Source organism: Capra hircus, chromosome 17 (assembly GCF_001704415.2).
Source record: "Capra hircus breed San Clemente chromosome 17, ASM170441v1, whole genome shotgun sequence".
Taxonomy (NCBI): Eukaryota; Metazoa; Chordata; class Mammalia; order Artiodactyla; family Bovidae; genus Capra; species Capra hircus.
In genome coordinates, this window is record NC_030824.1 from 27,153,151 (window position 1) to 27,171,121 (window position 17,971).

The 17,971-nt window shown below is 46.9% G+C and overlaps 1 protein-coding gene across 8 annotated transcripts in view; it reads left to right on the plus strand.

The window, feature by feature from the left end:
• The window catches only part of ZNF605 (zinc finger protein 605), a 111,254-nt gene continuing 94,184 nt past the window's right edge, over nt 902-17,971 (plus strand). Inside the window, exons 1-7 of one of the 8 annotated variants that reach the window (XM_018061464.1) lie at nt 920-979; nt 3,969-3,987; nt 5,576-5,650; nt 5,752-5,873; nt 6,901-7,060; nt 15,350-15,470; nt 15,708-15,800. In XM_018061464.1, the coding sequence (XP_017916953.1) occupies nt 7,046-7,060; nt 15,350-15,470; nt 15,708-15,800 (229 nt within the window). In that variant the 5' untranslated portion in view covers nt 920-979; nt 3,969-3,987; nt 5,576-5,650; nt 5,752-5,873; nt 6,901-7,045. Of the gene's footprint in view, nt 980-1,006; nt 1,187-3,968; nt 3,988-5,575; nt 5,651-5,751; nt 5,874-6,900; nt 7,061-7,590; nt 7,678-15,349; nt 15,471-15,707; nt 15,801-17,971 lie in introns of those variants that run through there. The other 7 variants (XM_018061465.1, XM_018061467.1, XM_018061462.1 and 4 more) reach the window with 7 other exon arrangements.

The window sequence follows — 17,971 nt, forward strand, 5'->3', positions numbered from 1 at the left end:
GCCCCCAATCCCTCCCAACATCAGAGTCTTTTCCAATGAGTCAACTCTTCGCACGAGGTGGCCAAAGTACTGGAGCTTCAGCTTTAGCATCATTCCTTCCAAAGAAATCTCAGGGCTGATCTCCTTGCAGTCCAAGGGACCCTCAAGGGTCTTCTCCAACACCACAGTTCAAAAGCATCAATTCTTCGGCGCTCAGCCTTCTTCACAGTCCAACTCTCACATCCATACATGACCACTGGAAAAACCATAGCCTTGACAAGGCGGACCTTAGTCGGCAAAGTAATGTTTCTGCTTTTGAATATGCTATCTAGGTTGGTCATAACTTTTCTTCCAAGGAGTAAGCATCTTTTAATTTCATGGCTGCAGTCACCATCTGCAGTGATTTTCGAGCCCCCCAAAATAAAGTCTGACACTGTTTCTACTGTTTCCCCATCTATTTCCCATGAAGTGATGAACTGTACCTACAACAACCAATGGAGAATACAATGGCAACCCACTCCAGTACTCTTGCCTGGAAAATCCCATGGACAGAGCCTGGTAGGCTGCGGTCCATGGGGTCGCTAAGAGTCGGACACGACTGAGCGACTTCACTTTCCCTTTTCACTTTCATGCATTGGCGAAAGAAATGGCAACCCACTCCAGTGTTCTTGCCTGGAGAATTCCATGGACAGAGGAGCCTGGTAGGCTAAAGACCATGGGGTCACAAAGAGTCAGACATGACTGAAGCGTCTTAACACTCACGCTTGATCATAAGTGAAAAGGATGGTTCGCAGTTTATGAGCAAAGTGGCCCCCGTATCCTAGAGCGCAGCCACAAAGCGTTTTGCAACAGGAAACGGCACACCTGTTCCTCAGGGAGGCGCGCCGCAAGCCCCTCTGGGAAATGTAGTTCTAAAGCGAGTGGGACTCTGGGAAATGTAGTTCGGTATGGACACTTCCGAGGCCCAGCCGCGTCCGCCTCGGCGCTGAGGACTGGAGGGGTAAGGCTGGGGGGGTGGGGGGGGGTGGGGCGGGAGTGCGGGCTGGTGGTGGCCTCTGCGTCCAACTGGGGTCGTGTGGTGACCCTGGCGCTGACCGGCTTGGGGCGAAGCTGGCGTGTGTACGAACCAGCTCCAGAGCCGGGTACGGGGGGAGGTTCGGAAGGACTTTCCTGCTGCGGTGGCGTCGATTCCGGTCCAAGTGTGGGGGTCCGTTGGGGGTGAGGCTGTGGGGGAGGGGCATAGGGCGGCACGGCGGGGTGGGGCGGCGCGGGGTAAGGGCTAGAGGTGGCAGAGCAGCGCGGAGGCGGGAGGGAGCGGGACGGGGGCCAATGTTTGGAGGACTGGGGTGTGTAGGGTTGGATGTAGGTGGCGGTGGTGTGGGAGTCTGGAGGGAGATTTGGGGGTCCGGGCGAGGCCTCCGGTGGTGGTGGGCGATGAAGGGACTGTGAAGTAGACCGTGAAGCTGATTAATTTGGGAGTCACTTGAGGGTTGAGATATTGGAATGTCTGTGGAAATCAATAATTTGGGGTTAGGGAGGGATGAATTGTTGTGAAACCAGTGGAGGGAAGGATTTTTTTGGGGGGCGGGGGAGTGTTTAGCCTTGGGAGGTGGCGACAGCCCGCGCTGGGAGAGAGGGAGCCCAGAGGTCACTCTCCAGAGTAAATGAAGGGCTGCATGGGGTCATTGTGCACTAGGGAAGTGGATTGAGGGTTTGTAGGACTAGTTAAGGCTCTAGTGATCCATGATTTGGGTGCCTTGGATTGGAGACTGGACCCAAAGGGATGAATGATAAGGCCCTTGAGGGGAGTCTGGGCAGTGTTTAGAGGGCTCCGAGTGGTTGAACTGAGGATTTGGTTGACAGGCCTGTTGGTTGCTGCAGTGTTAGACTTTGTTCCCTGTGCTCCTGGAAAACAGGAAGGTTAAGAGGTGTCCCCTTCTCCAGGGTTCAAGGAAACACCTTCTTGCAAAGAACCCTGTTACCCCCACAGGACTCCCTTGTTTACCTGTGACAAGGCCATAGATAAATATGACACCATATTTATATCCTCTCATCTCAACTCCTCTCATCCTTTACCTCATCAATGATTAGCTGAACTGTTAGTCCTCACACATCAAAGCACTTATTAACCAAACTTCTTTGGTTCAGCTTCTCTTCTTGCAGTTTCCTGAACTTTGGTGCACTGCAGCTTGAGCAGCCTTACAGCCCTGACCACCAACCACCTCCCCCCACCCCCCCATCGAGAAATGGCCAGCCTCTGGTGAAATGTCCTGTCATCTGCCATCTGGTCATCCTGCCCTTTGATCCAGCATTCTAACACCTTGCCGAGATGCTTCTACCTCTTGGGGCCACAGCGTTCTCCCTACTTCAGCACCCCGCACCACCCACGATAATAAATTCTTGGAGTGAAATATTTCTTTGCCAAGTCTGCATTTTTTAGAAGATTCGCTTATTTTATTTTGGCTGTGCTGGGTCTTCGTTGCTGCATGCAGGCTTTCTCTAGTTGTGGTGAGATTCATTTATTTTGGCTGTGCTGGGTCTTTGTTGCTGATGCATGCAGGCTTTCTCTAGTTGTGGCAAGTGGGAGCTGCTCTTCAGTTGTGCTCAGGCTTTTCCTTGTGGTGGCTTGTCCTGTTGTGGAGCCTGGGCTCTAGAGCACATGCTTCATTAGTTACAGTGTGTGGGCTTAGTTGCCCTGGGGCATGTGGGATTTTCCCCGACCAGGGATTGAGCTGGTGTCCCCTAAATTGCAAGGCAGACTCTTAACGACTGGATCCCCAGGGAAGCCCTGCATTTGTTTTGGCCTGACAGTTTAGTGGTAGCTTTTTCAGTGGAGGGGAGTGACTAGGGTGGCCCAGGCTAGTGAGTGATCTGGGTCCGTGTTTGGGGATCTGGTGACTGAGATGTCAGGTTGGAGGCTGTGTATCAGTGTTGGGGGTCTGTGCTTAAGTTGATGGGTGGCCTGCTGGGGGTTATGAGTCAGTGGAAAGCGGGGGTGGTATTTGAGATTGTTGGAGGGGCTGGGGGTGTTGGTGTTTATGTGGCGCTGGAGGCCCTTGCAGAGTGATGAGCTGTCGGGGTGTCAGCAAGTGGTGGGTGGGCACAGGGTGGACTAAAGAGTGGATATCAAGGAGGTGAGTGGCTGGCAGCCCTATGTGATGAGGGGCTGGGGACCACTGGGGATTAGTGATGGGGGCTAGTTTAGGTGGTAGGTGGTGATGGGAGATAGCAAACCTACAGGGGACTCTGTGAAAGCACTAATGGGGCACCTGTGAAGGTGAGTGGGTGGGTACCCATAGAAGGGGGTGATGGGAGGTCTGCAGGTGTCCTTTGGGACTCAGCATGTGAGATTCCAGTGACAGTTTCTAGTCAGCGAGTAGACTGGAGATTGTTGAGTGTGGTTTGGAGGAGCCAGTGATGGGGTTTCTTGGTGGCATTGAGAAACCTGTGGGAATCGGAGGTAAGGGGCCCTGGGGTTGTAGTCAACTAATGGGTCTGTTGGGATTCTTGTGGCTATGTGCAGGGCTGAGTGAGGGAGAGCCTGCTGTGACCAGGAGCAAAGGGTTCTGTGTTGTCTGATTGGGGATTGAGCTGTGGTGAGAGACTTTGGGATTCATTGATTCACACACTTCTGTGGATTGGTTTTGTCACTGGTGCTTGGTGATTGGGAGCTTTGCTAAAAGAGTGTTGGGGACTCACAGGGCGTGTAACTGATGGCCCAGACACCCTGGAGGGATGGTGGACACGTGGGGGTCAGTGGTTGTGTGTTCAGTTATTGGGGCTGGGGAATTCTCAGGTGGTCAGTTAGTATGATTGAGGTGGTCTTTGGAACCTGTGTTTGAGGGGCTGTGGATGTTGGTGATTGCAGGGCCTGTGAGCGTGGTGTTTTGGGGTTTGGATGGATCATGTGTGGGCTCAGGGAAGACTCTCAGGTTATGATTTCTATTCAATAACTATGTTGTCTTTGTTCTTTAACCCCTCTCATCCAGCACCCATGTGGCCTTGTTGGTGAGTGATGGCTCCTTTTACCTGAATGTTTCCTTGTTTAAGAATTCTCAGTGACTCCATTGACTCTGAATCCTCCCACTTGTGTCTGATGCACCTTCAAGGCTGTGGTTGGCCTATGGCCTTCCAAAGGGGGCTCCACCTCCTCAGGGCTCAGCTAAGAGTCATCTCCAAGGAGTATCCTTCATCTACCCACTTGTCTGTCACATTTGAAGTTTCTTCTGAGCACTCTGACAGTCAGAAATTTTTTTGATGTTTGTTTCCCACCTGAGAGGGCAGGGATCATCTGTCTTATTTTGTGGTCTCTCCCATGTGTCCAGAGCAGGGCCCAGTAGTAAGAGACCTTTAACAAATTATTGCTTTCCTGGGCCATAAATGAGACTGTGAGTGTGTGTGTGTGTGTGTGTGTGTGTGTGTGTGAGAGAGAGAGAGAGTGAGCGTGAGTGTGTGTGAGAGAGAGATCTGATGTGGATGTGAGAGCAGAGTGCAAGAGTATGTTGGATCCTGGGGGAGAAACAGAGTGACTGCTTTGGGTATTAGTACAGTCAGCACGTCCCCTTTTCCAGAGAAGCTGCAGGAGGGCTCCTGTGCTTCAACCCAAAAGGGGTCCAGATGAGATAGATGCTTCCAGGGCAGGTGGGCCTGCATCTCAAGGACCCCAGGTTTGGAAAGCATTGACTCTGGAGTCTCTTCCCTCAGCCTCCTAGGCCACTGGGACCTGCCCTTGCCCAGGAGCCCCAAAGAGCTCCCTGCATGTCCCAGGAGGAGGTGCTTTTCCCTTGGGTGTCACTCTCTGCTCTCCCAGGATGTTTTTCTTGAGACACCTGTTCTCAAGCACCACGCTTTTCACACTGGACTGAAGAGAGTCCAGTCTCATTGGGGGACGTTGATCTTTGTGTCCGCTGCACCCACACATGGGCAGAACCCATGGCATTACTCTCCCTTCCCACCAGTAGGAGTTCTTCCTGCCCTGGATGCCCTTGCTCTGCCCTCTACCACTGTTTCAATCAAAATCCCAAATCCAGTCTGTCTTCCCAGCCTGCCTGGTTCTTGACTCACTGCAGGTCCTCTCTGCACCTGGTCCACACTGGGACCTGCCCTCCCTCCCTGGCCTGTGTCTTCTCTCGATTCTCTCAAGGCCCTTGATCGATCATGCTGGGAGCTGGTCTGTGGTCTGGCTGGCATTAAGCAGTGTTCCTGGGTTTCCTTTCTCTTTTCCCTGCCCACTGAGCAATCTGGGGCTCCTAAGCAGGTGGTGATGAAAGCAGACTTCCTTTGTCTGATTCCAGCCTTCAGCCCAACCCTGAGGGTGGCAGGAAGGGCCTCGAAGGGGTCAGTGTTCTCTCCACTCTTGTTAGTGGCCCTGGAGTAAAACCTGGCAGTGTGCTGACACCCAGGCATAACTTTCTGCCTCACTTGTGGAGGACGAGTCCATACATCTCTCTCTGTTCAACTGGGACACTCAGGATGCCTCCTTCCCCTTCCAGGCTCCTGCTCTGGTTCTCCTATAGGAATTACATTCTCTTCTTTCTCAGTTTACTTTCTGGAAAAGTGTCCATTGATTGTCCATCATGTCTGGTCTTCCTTGTAGCCTGTCAGCCTGTGGGGACCAAGCCAGGAGCATGAACAGCTAAGGGGGCGCCCAGCAGTCACTCCCAGACCACAGGTTTGGACCACAGCACTGGACAGATCTCAGTTAGGAGGTGGAGTTTGTCCCTCGTGTCCCCAGGTTTACCAGGAACTGTGTTTTTGGACACTTCCTTTCAGGGGTACCCTCATGAAGGAAGTCACATCCCTGTGTGACACCGCCCCCGTGGCATCCTTGGCTCTGATCTGGTGTCTGGCTGATGTCAGTGACCTGGCTCATGAGTAGTGGAGAAATTGAAAGTGTAAGTATTTGTGTGCATGAAGATGTAGTATTTTATTTGTGATCATGCTGATCCTATCTGTTGGTCCATCTGTTCCGATAATTCTGCCTAAGGTGATCTCTGTTTTACAGTTTGTGATCTTTTAAAAAGTTTTTAAAGTAGTTGTTGTATTAATTTATGTGGTTATTTGACTCTTTGTGGATATAGTTTAACAAACCAATCCAGAAAATTTCTCCACAAAAATAGAAGAGAAAGAATAGTTTTATTATTGAATAAAAATTAAACCAGAATGTGATGCCCACTTTAGACAATCTGCTAAAAATATTGCAAGAGACAGGAAGAGATGGTGTTCTTTTCTATAGCCACACAGGTACAACCTACTAGACAGACCTGCAACACAGTCTCAAGGGATCATTTGTCACGCAGAGTTCATCCTAAACTTACTTGGTAGTTGGAATGGCTACTGTATTAGCTACTTGCCTTCACCCAAAGGAAAAACACACTTCTCATGGCTTTATGATGGGAGGTAATTTTCCATCTTGGACCTGGGTGCCACAGTCAGGCCAGTCAGGCTGCTATCCTCCCAGAGACCAGGAGATAGGGATGTGTCTTCCTGGATGATTTCAGAGACACCTCCCAGGTCCATAAGAAAGACATTGATGAGTTGTTAAACTTAGTTTTAGAAAAGATTTACGTACATCCCAAAGGGGCAGAGAAAGATTTTGTAATTATACATTTTCTACAGTACATGCTCTTGAAATAGTGATCTGAGGGGTCTTTTCCTTTTTGTTCTCCCTTGTTGGTTGAACCACCAAGGCAGGTGGCTCCCATCAGGCATTCCCAGGTGGGAGCTGGGCTGCAGAGCACAACGTGTGCTGCAGGCCTGGCCTGTCTGGTTGGCTCGATTGACATGTGCCAGTAGCTCACTCTCCATCTTGTTCCTTAGGGTTAGCAAACAGCCCATCTGAGTTCCCAGTTATAGAGAACGAAGATTGAGGTCCCCAAATGGATGACATCATCTCAAATAAGATTCCCATTGCATCTCTAGGCCATGGGTCTCAGGAACAAGACTTGTGTGAGATAAGAAAGAAGAGGCCTTAGGACTTGGGGTGCATTCCCATCTTTGACCAGAGGTTCAGAGCATCAGGACAGAGAGAAGTCAGAGAGAGCAGATTTCCCAGGACTGGGGGAAGATGATCAAGTCACAGGTAAGTTGTTTGTCTTCCAGTCGTTTTTATCTGTGGGGAGATGAGGCTTCCAGGCATTTCTACAACCAACAGGAAAGGTTTAAATACATTTAAATTACAGCCAGAGAAAACATAAACCTGGAAAGAAAGGTGGTCAAAAGAAACACAAGGTGGTCCCTAGAATCATACAAAAATCTTGAAGTTGGGACGCAGACCTGTGAGAAGTAAGGCCCTGCACTGTTGGAATTGAGCTGCAAGCTTCCTTAGGTGTCCCCAGAAGCTGCCATAGAAAGAGAAACAGGAATAGCTGTGTGGTTTCCTTCGTCAGAAAGCAGACCATTACTGATTTAGCAGAAGCAAATATTTCCTGATGATTACCGGTAAAGAAAATGCTTGGATAACTGTTTCTGTAGATGGCGTGGTGAATGACGTCCCGGAATGGGTGAACATATTTCCGAGGGCTATTCCTTGCAGGGATCCTCAGTGTAGGTGGAGGACGTGGGAGCGGGCAGCGGGCCTGGGCACACACCCTACTTTTGTTCTGCTTTTAGGGAAGAAAACCTGAATCATCTTGCAGAATTGGTTGTTACAAAACCTTCAAACGGCCTCCATAAATATTCTCTCAGTTGGAATTTCAATACATTAAAAAAAATTATTTATTAATTTATTTTTGGCTGTGCTGAGTCTTCATTGCTGCACAGGCTTTTCTCTGGTTGTGGAGAGTGGGGGCTACTCTCTAGTTGTGATGCATAGGTCTCATTGCAGTAGCTTCTCTTGTTGAGGAGAAGTGGAGTGGCTACTGTATTAGCTTTTCGCCTTCACCTAAAGGAAAAATACACTTCTCATATCTTTATGATGGAAGGTGATTTTCCAGCTTGGAACCGGATGCCCCAGTCAGGCCAGTCAGGCTGCTGTGCTCCCAGAAAACAGGAGACAGGGATGTGTCTTCCTGGATGATTTCAGAGACACCTTCCAGGTCTATAAGAAAGACATTCTTGAGTTGTTAAACTTTGTTTTAGAAAAGATTTGGTGGTTAACAAAAAAAAAGATTTGGGGCATGCGGGCTTCAGTAGTTGCGGCGCATGGACTCAGTAGTTGTGGCTCCCAGGCTCTAGAGCACAGGCTCAATAGCTGGGGCATATGGGCTTAGCTGCTCCACAGCATGTGGGATTTTCCTGGATCAGGGATCAAACCAATGTCTCTTGCATTGGCAGGTGGATTCTTTACCACTGGGCCATCAGGGAATCCCTCAATACATTTTAGCTAGGAGTTTTTTGGCTTCTGTTGGCAAAAGCTGGACCGGAAGATATCTGTTTTTAGCTCCTTTTCCTGACTTTTTTTTGATCTATGTATAGGTGATTTACAGTGTTGTGTTAGTTTCTTCTGTACACCAAAGTGAGTCAGTTACACATTTATATATGTGTGTGTGTGTGTATGTATGTGTGCTAAGTCGCTTCAATTGTATCTGACTCTTGGTGACCCTGTGGACTGTTGCTTGCAGTCTCCTTTGTCCATGGGATTCTCCAGGCAAGAATACTGGAGTAGGTTGCCATGCCCTCCTCCAGGGGATCTTCCTGATGCAGGGATAGAAACTGTCTCTTACATCTCCTACACTGGCAGGTGGATACTTTACCACCATTGCCACCTGGGAAGTGCATGCACACATGCACACACACACATATTTTTCATATTCTTTTCCATTATGGTTTATCACAGGATATTGAATATAGTTTCCTGTGCTATTCAGTAGGGCCTTGTGGTTTATCTATCCTATATATACATATATGTGTGTATGTATACATATATATGTGTATATATATATATATGTAATAGCTTGCATCTGCTAACCCCAAACTCTCAATTCATCCCTCCCTACCCCCTCTTCCTGACTTTGTTGACTCAAGAAACAGGACTGCAGTGTCCCTTCAAAGCGATTCCTATCCAGCTAGCTAACCTCCATGCTCTTTTCCTCCCTCCCTTTCTTTCTTTCTTTTAAAAATTCTGTTGTTTAAACCACTGTAGGCTTTTCCCTGTTCCTGCTGTGTTCTGAGTTAGGAGTTCAACAGAGCTGAGAGGGCTGAGCTGCTGATAACCGCAGCACCAGGGTGATTGTACCAAAGCCTTTAATTACTGTGATGGCACAGGTGAGAACCAGATGCCGACGAAGGTGCCAACTTCCCATTACCTTTTCCTGAGAAGTGAATGGTGCCTTGGCCATGCGTGGGTAGCTTAGCATGGTTGTGGAGGTGTCTTGCCCTCACTGCCTGGGGAGCCATGAACAAAACCTTCTGGCAGGTTTATGGACTTGGGGGTTAGAAGGAGGGGAAGAGGAGCTGGGAGTGGAAAGTACAAGATACTGGGTCAGAGTAGGGACAGTGTCTTCAGGTTCCCTGCCCCCATCCCACTCTGCCCTACCACCACTAGGATTTTAGAGAGGTACCCAAGAAAGGCTTGTGCCAAAGGCTCCAGGTAGACATAGTACACCCCTCACCCCTCGAGTCTGTGGGAACACATGTTGTGCTTCAGGTCTGGGGGTGGAGGTGGGGGCAGCATCACCCAGGAGGCCTGGAGATAAACCCTTGTGACTTGTGGTGAGACCTGAAGATTCAGATGTAGGTTTTTAACCAGGATCCAGACTCTTCCGTTCCACCGCTTGATTTTTTCAGGACCTGAGTGAGAAATAGGCTCCTCCATCGTGGACCTGAGCAGGTCAGACTTGGAGGGACTGAGACAGGAACCAGGGGATTAACCTGGGGCAGCAGCAGACAGCTGAGGAAGACCCTGGAGCAGGGTGATCAGGACTGCCTCCCAGGTGGTCTCAGCTGTTTCTGAATCAGGAAGGCTTGTCTCAGTCCATCAGGAGGCTTCTCGAGTTGCTTTGTGAGTCTTTTGTGATCTGGCACAGGACAGCGGTTCACTTAGCACAGCCCTGCAAGCAGGTGGAAGCTGGCTGGAATGCCTACCTGCCGGGGCTGAGACAGTGGGGTTCCCATGGCTGGGGGTACACACCAGGAGTGCAATCCCAGAGTCCCCAAGCAGGATACATTTTCATCAGGCAGTGAGGTTAAACAGGGCCTTTCTGTGGGCCTCCCAGGACATCAGCCTGGTCTGAATAATTTAGTTCAGTCCTTAGTTTGTGAGGAACTGCCTGGGGTGCTTAGTTCTAAACCGTTTGTCCAGGACCTCCCACCTCATGGGGTGCCAACAGTGCCCAGGCTGTGGTGTCTGAGAAGTGTGGGGGCCAAGGCCACCCTGTGCTGCTGGCCAGCAGCCCCATCAGGACAGGAAGGACAGGAAGGCCAGAAAGGTGTCAGTCTGCATCCAGACAGAGCAACACAGGAGTCATTTCTTTTGTTTCTTGTCCGCCCCCGCCCCCCCAACCAAGGAGGAAGGGAAAGCTCTAGGAGCAAGTCTGAAAAACAAAGATCATTAATATCCTTCTCCCTCCCCTGTGCCTCTCCTGGTGCTGGGCTTTATTTTCTTTCTTCTGTTATCATCAGTGTGTCCCATTTGATAATCAAAACTTTAAATCATCTTCTGTTTTTATCCAGACTCTGTCTGGAAAGACCCTTTGTCCCTACACAGAGGGGCAGATATTTTTATGTAATTTAATTGGAGCAATCATGTTTAAGAATTGATTAGCAGAAACTCCTGAGATTTTAAAAGATTTTAAAATGGTTTTACATGGGCACTTCCCTGGCAATCCAGGGGTTAAGACTTCATGCTCCCAATGTAGGGGGCACAGGTTTGATGCCTGGTCAGGGAACTACTAAGATCCCACATACTGCACAGCATGGCATAACTTTTTAAAATAATGTAAAAATTTTTTAAAAATAAAATGGTTTTACATGATCTCCCACTTGTTGAGTCTTCAGGACGGCGTGGTAGGGAGTGGAAATCTCTCCCAGTGGCTCCCACAGAATCTGAGGTATCAGTGACTGTGAAAGGAGGACTGTGATCGCAGACAGCCTTTCCAGGCATCCGGCACAGTGAGACGGGCCCTCATGGGAGCTGCTGCACTGGGTCCCAAGCTGCCTTTCTGAGCTCTGTGCTCCAAATTGGGGTTACCTTGACCTCTCTCATCAGCCCCTTAAGTCTCTCCTTAAACTGTTAATTAAGACACTCACTGAACCCCGCAGCAAATCTGGGGCTGCGATCAGATGCAGTGAATTCAATACCCAAAAAGGAAGTACATGTGGTCAGGTGGAGCCTGAGAGTGTGACTCGCATTGGGGGAACCCACGAGGTTGGCCAGACCAGACCCCGAGAAAGTGTCAGAGTCCAGTGAAACCCTTTGGATGGGATGAGAAGCCCAGCGAGGTCCACCTGTTGAGTACATCCTGGCACAGGAGGCTGTCTTGGGGCAGTGTTTTCCACCTTGTCCAGCATCTGGAAGGTGGGACAGCTTTCCTGAATGTTTTGGCCCCTTCTGACAACGTGGCAGCACATGCATGAGGGCCCAGCCTGGGACAGTGTCGGTCTCCACAGCATCCTGTCCTGGATCCAGAAGGGGTTGAGCTGTCTCTTGCTTTGGATGGGGGCAGTTCCAGACTCCCTTTGGTGAGCATCCACACAGCTGACATCAGTCTTGTTAGGAACAGAACTTGGTTTCGTCCAAATGTGTCACCCCCATGGGGGGTTTGTCTTATCTGGGTTTGAAGCTTGCTGTGGGGTCAACTGTAGCTCATGAGGCGAGAGACTCAGCGTCCCCAACATGCCTCTGTGTTCCAACCCTGACTGTGGCAGTCTCCACAGTCTCCATCACGGCTGGGGGTGGAGGCCAGCAGGGGCACACAGACACTACGTCAGTGCCAGTTGCACACTCAGTAACGGGGCCCAGGGTAGTTGTCTTTGGAGCTGGTGGCACCCTTAAGGCTGGGTGTCGGGTTTGGGGTGGGAGGGCAACTTCCCACCCTAAGACCTGTCAGGTAGAGCCTTTGTAATTGCTTGTGGTTAATCCTGAAAAATTCTGAGCCAGAATTCTCATACGAGTTTTAAAACATGTATAAATTCATGTAATTAACTTCACAGTCAGGACAGAATAGTTCTCTCTCTCCCCAGAGACTCCTGGGTGTCACGTTCCTGCATCCCTAATCTCTGGCAATAACTGATCTGTTCTCTGTCTCCATAGTCTTGCCTTTGCCAGAATTTTAGATAAGGTAACCATGAGTGAATAACCTTTCATACTGACTTTTTGGCTCGTTCTTCAAAGTATTTGTCCTTTTTTCAAAAGGTGCAGACTCCCTGATGGATTTCAGGGAAGAGTTCTTTTTTCTTCTAGCTGTGCTGGGTCTTCATTGCTGCAAGGCTTTTCTATAGTCGTGGAAAGTGGGGGCTGCTCTCTAGTTGCAGTGCAAAGACTTCCCGTGGTGGTGGCTTATCTTGTTGCAGAGCACAGGCTCTAGGCGCGCAGGTTCCAGCAGTTGCAGCTTCCAGGCTCTAGAGCACAGGCTCTATAGTTGTGGTGCACGGACTTAATTGCTCCTTGGCATATAGGATCTTCCTGGATAAGGGATCGAACCTGTGTCTCCTGCATTAGCAGGCGGATTCCTTATTACTGAGCCACCAGGGAAGCCCCTGTTTGTCCCCTTTCATTACTGAATGGCTTCATACAGTAGTTCCCATGTGTGGAGACACTGGTTTGCTTCTCTGTTCACTGGTGCAGGATGTCCTGGTTGCCTCCAGTTCTTAATAAGCTGTGTCCATCTGCATATAGGTTTGAACATAAGCTTTTGGGTGAGCATAAGTTTTCAGTTTATTTGGGTAAATACCTATGAATGGTCTTGCTTGGTAGGTCTGTGTTCTGCTTTACGAGAAGCTATGAAAGTGTCCAGAGTCCCTGCCCTGTGTTCCCACAGCATGAACGGGAGTTGTTGTAGCTCTGCGTCCTCACTGTCATTTGTCAGTTCTGTTCTGTTACTTTTTCATTTTAGCCATTCTGATAGGGATATAGTAGCAACTCAGTATTGTTTTAATTTGCATTTCCCCTATTGACAGATGATATTGAACATTTTTTCATATATTTTCCATCTTACATCTTTTTTGGTGAAGCATGTGGTAAGATCTTTTGCCCATTTTTAAAACGATGTTATAGTTTTAGTGTTAAGTCCCATTAACATGCTTTCTCAGATTTGCAACTGTTTTCACCTAGTATGTGCCTTGTCTTTTCTTTCTGTTAATGGTGCCTTTCATAGAGAAAAAAAAAACAAACTAATTTTGGAACAGTTCAGTTTTATTAATTATTTCTTAAATGGACTGTGTGTATTCAGTGTTGTATCTAAAAACTCATTGCCAAATCCAGTCACCCAGGTTGTCTCTTGTTTTCTTCTAGAAATTTCATTGTTTTGTGTTTCACATTTAGGTCTGTGTTCCTTTTTTAAAAAGATTGTTTATTTGTTTTGGGCTATGCTGGGTCTTTGTTGCCATGCGGGCTTTTTTCTAAACGTGGTAAGTTGGGGCTACTCTGTAGTTGTGGCACATGTGCCTCTCATTGCGGTGGCTTCTGTTATTACTGAGCACAAGCCCTAGGGCTTGTAGGCTTCAGTAGTCTCAGTACGTGGGCTCAGTAGTTTCGGCTCCTGGGATCTAGAGTACAGGCTTTATATTTGTGGCACACAGGCTTAGCTGCCCCATGGCATGTGGAATCTTCCTGGATCAGGGATTAAACCTGTGTCTCCTGCATTGGCAGGCAGATTCTTTATCACTGAGCCACCAGGGAAGCCCTGTGATTCTTTTTGAGTTGATTTTTTGGTAAGGTGTAGTGTGTATCAAGGTTTGCTCTTTTGCTGTGGGTATCCAGTTACTTTAGCTCATGTGCTGAAAACTTCCTGCTCCGAGGAATTGTATGTGCACCTCTCAAAAGCCAAGGAGCTTGCCTGTGGGGGTCCACTTCTGGGCTTTCCATTCTTTTCTGGTTACCTACATCTGTAACCTCTCACTGATACCACCTTGTTATTGTGTGCATTTATAGGAAGTCCTGAAACAGGTAACATAAGTCCTGCAATGTTGCTGTTCTGTTTCCAAATTGTTTTGGATATTCTGGTTCCTTTGCCTTTTATCCCCATACCCTGAATGTACTTGTATCATGGCCTCTGTAATGCCTTATTGCCTCTGGCCAGAAAAGACTGAAAAGTGTATGAGAATATGATGTTTTTCTACTCATCTTTATATTTCTAGCACCTGGCATAGTTCCAGGCCCCTTAATTGCTGGAAAAAACATGTGTTCTAAAGGATAGCTAGTTCTAATTTAGACCAGAACTGCTCAAAGGGAGGAAGAGTGTTCTAGAAAGGTAGATGTGGTTTTAGTTCTGACAGTGACTGAGACCCATTCCTGTCACTTAGGCCTTGTACCGCATGGGGCACATGTGCTCAGCTAAGTGGTTTAGTCGCTCAGTCTTCTCCAACTCTTTGTGACCCCATGGACTGTAGCCCACCAGGCTCCTCTGTCCACTGGAGTGGGTTGCCATTTCCTTCTCCAGGTAATCTTCTCGACCCAGGGATTGAACCCACATCTCCTGTGTCTTCTGCATTGCTGGCGGATTCTTTACCCACTGAGCTCCCAGGGAAGCCCTTGCTCAGCTAAGAATTGTTCCCAAATCCCAGTGGTACCTTCTTTGAGAAACACTGCTTGTTTAAAGACAGCCTATTCCAACTTCTTATCCTATGGGTAGATGGGTGGATAAGTTTATGAATTCATAATGATGAATATTTTAATAACTCTTGTTTTTCTCTCAAAGTATAATAATGCAAGATTAGGATATCATTTTACTGTATAGAGAAAATTATCCCAAACCTCGGTGGCTGAAGTTTAAACATTTATCTCAGTTTCTGTGAGTTAGGAATCTGCCAGTGGCTCACCCATTTGGTTCTAGTGGAGAATCTCACATAATCCTGTCTTCAAAATGTTGAGAAGGGCTGTGATATGAAGGTCACACCCTTCAAGCTCACTCACATGGGTGTTGGCAGACCCCTGGTCCTTGCCATGTAGGCTTGTCCACAGAGCTGCCTCACCACGTGGCCCTTGGACTTCCCCAAAGAGAGCAGGAGAGGGTTCCCAAGGTAGAAGTCACGTTCTCTTCTAACCTGGTCTTGGAAGGGAGGTCCCTTACTTCTACCCACTCCATTCAGTGGAAGTGACTTGATAAATCCAGCCCATATTCAGGACATGGGGCAGTGAGGGTTAAACAAAAGAACATTTCCAGGAGCTGGAGATCATGGGTCCAGCTTTCTGGCCGCCTGTTGCTGTAGAAAAGAAAGCCTACATTCAGCAAAGATAATGACTTCAGATTTAACAGGGATTATACTTTTTTAGATATCGTTTGAAGATGTGGCTGTGAATTTCACATTGGAGGAGTGGCAGCTGCTTAATCCTACTCAGAAGACCTTGTACAGAGACGTGATGTTGGAGAACTATAGCAATCTAGTTTTATTGGGTAAGAACGTTCTCATGTAGTACAGTGTATACCCGGTAACTGGATATGCACATACCTCTAAGATGTTACTGACTTTGGATTTAAGTTTCAGATGTCAAAGAGTCTTTGATTTTTACACCGAAGTGAAAGGTTTTTATTTGCTTTCTTTGTTTTATAGCCTCTGAGGTGAAATAGTCTTCATATTTAAGAGTCCCCTCAACCCAAGCGATTGGGACTCTCTGTGTTTCCAATTGACAGGTTATCAAGTTATCAAACCTGAGACCATCTTCAGGCTGGAGCAAGAAAAGCCATGGTTATTAGATGAAGAAATCCTAAGTCAAAACTTCTCAGGTGAGAAATAATCAGCTTAGTGGCAGACAGTGAAAATTAAATCTCAGGTTTTTGATGATAGATTGGTACTTTTGAAATGTTATTTGTGAAACTCCGGTTAAAGCTTCTCCATCTTTGGAGTTGACTCAGGACTCTGTGTCCTGGTCTCCACATCAGGATATGTCCCCTTTGGTGGAGCTGGTGATGAAATGTGCCTCTAGTGGCACAGTCATGCAGGACCTTGCATTCTTGATGAGACCCTTCTTTGAGTTTTCCCAGTTGACTTTTTCTTTTCTCCTGCCCCAGTCCCACCTTCAGAGGTAGGCTTCTTTTCTCCTCTTTAAGAATTCATAATTTTTTCCTGTTTTAGGTGATGCTGTTACCTTTGAATATCCTTTATTATTTTTCTTTTCTCTCCCTAATTTATCAAATTTCTGTTTCAAACCCACATAGAGTAGACTATGAGTCCATGGACAGAGGATAGAAGTCTAATGCCTAAAAGCATTCTTCCTGCCTCCTTGCAGATAAGAACTTCAGGGTCAGCATCCAGGGCATCTTTCTGGTGCCTTTGATGTTTCACTTCTAAAGCTTCTTGTTTATCCCTTCAAATAGTCTGTGGGGGTTTAAGACTTGCTGTGTGATATTTTACCTCCATTTGAGTTGAGGACCCTCACAGTATGGCAGCATCTTATCTGTGAAGTTTTTTCCTGTGCCCAGAGGTCACTGTTGACTCCAGTTGAAGTAATTCCTTCCTATGTCTTTCACATATGTTTCTCTGCATGTGGGCTTTTGTGCACACTTTTTCAATTAGATATCTTCCCCCTCTTTAAGCTCTATTTTTTCACTTCCACAGTGTTTCTTGACTCCCAGCCTTTTCTGAAATCTCTACCTATTGAACAGTATTGTAGGAACCTGGGCCTGATCACACATGATAATTTCTTAACTAATTAGGTCTTGAGGTTTTTTTCCTACATAGGAAAGATGGTAACTAACTTATTATTCTCTGTTCTCTACAACATTTATGCTGTATAATTACTAAATATTTCATTAATTGGTGGTTGTGAGGCCAGGTAAAGCAGGATCTGTCTTATTTATCAAATAATTTCTTTAGTACAAAGGTTTTCCTCTAAGTAAATGTTTCAGCTTATTTGGGAAAATACTTCAAATTACAGATGTCTGGGCACCATTCACATGGATGATTAGGACTGGGTATGCGTAGTTTGAAAAGCTGTCAAGATAGACTTTATGTTCCTCTGTTAATTTAGAACCACCACTATTTTGTGAAATGAGAGGAGTTGAGATAAAGTATGAGTCATGAGATAACATTACAGGACCAGGGAATTTTAATTTAGAAGGTAATATGAAATAATTCATTGTTTGAACATAATACATTTGTGTCAAAATACAAAGTTAATTATCAGGATTAACTATATAGAAAGGAATTGCTTTAGAAGTTTAATGATAAGTGAATAGGGTTGTATTGAGGGCTTATTATGTACTATGTAGTGGGAGTACATCAGTGAAAAACTCAAACCTGTTCCCTACCTTCAGTACATTCCAGTGGGAGAGACAGAAGTAAGGTGATTACCTATCTGATAAGTGCTATGAAGAGAATAAATGGGGTGTTTGTTAGTGTGCCCTTAAAATGATATGAAATAGGCATACTGGAAGCTGGGCAGGGAGAGGCTTTTGGGGTCAGTGGGGGCAGGGAGGAGCCCAGTGTTGTGAGAGGAAATTGAGGGCTGGAAGGAGCCAGGCATGCAGGGGTGTGTATGCTGTTTTAAAAGCCCAGATTTATCAAAGGTTTTTAAGCAAGAGGTTTAAGCAAAAGGTCAGAGTACATTTTCTAAAGATTGCTGTGTGGAGACTAGAATTGGGAGGGCGTGAGCCTGGAAGTGAGAATATCAACTGAAAAATAGGATGAAATGAAGGCTGAATGGATCAGAGTGTAATGGAAACAGAGACGTGGGGAAACAGACCAGTACCCCTACCAAGGATGATACTAGTAAAACATGGTCTGTGTGTTTGCCAAAGTGCCAAGATTTAAAAAAAATTTCTTTAATATGTTATTGGTGTAGTTTAACCTCAGTATGGTTTTATATCATTTAACTTATTAATTTGGATATATATCTTAATCTTATTCCTTGATTTGAATTAAAATTTATTTTTCTTTACTCTTATATTTCATGAAA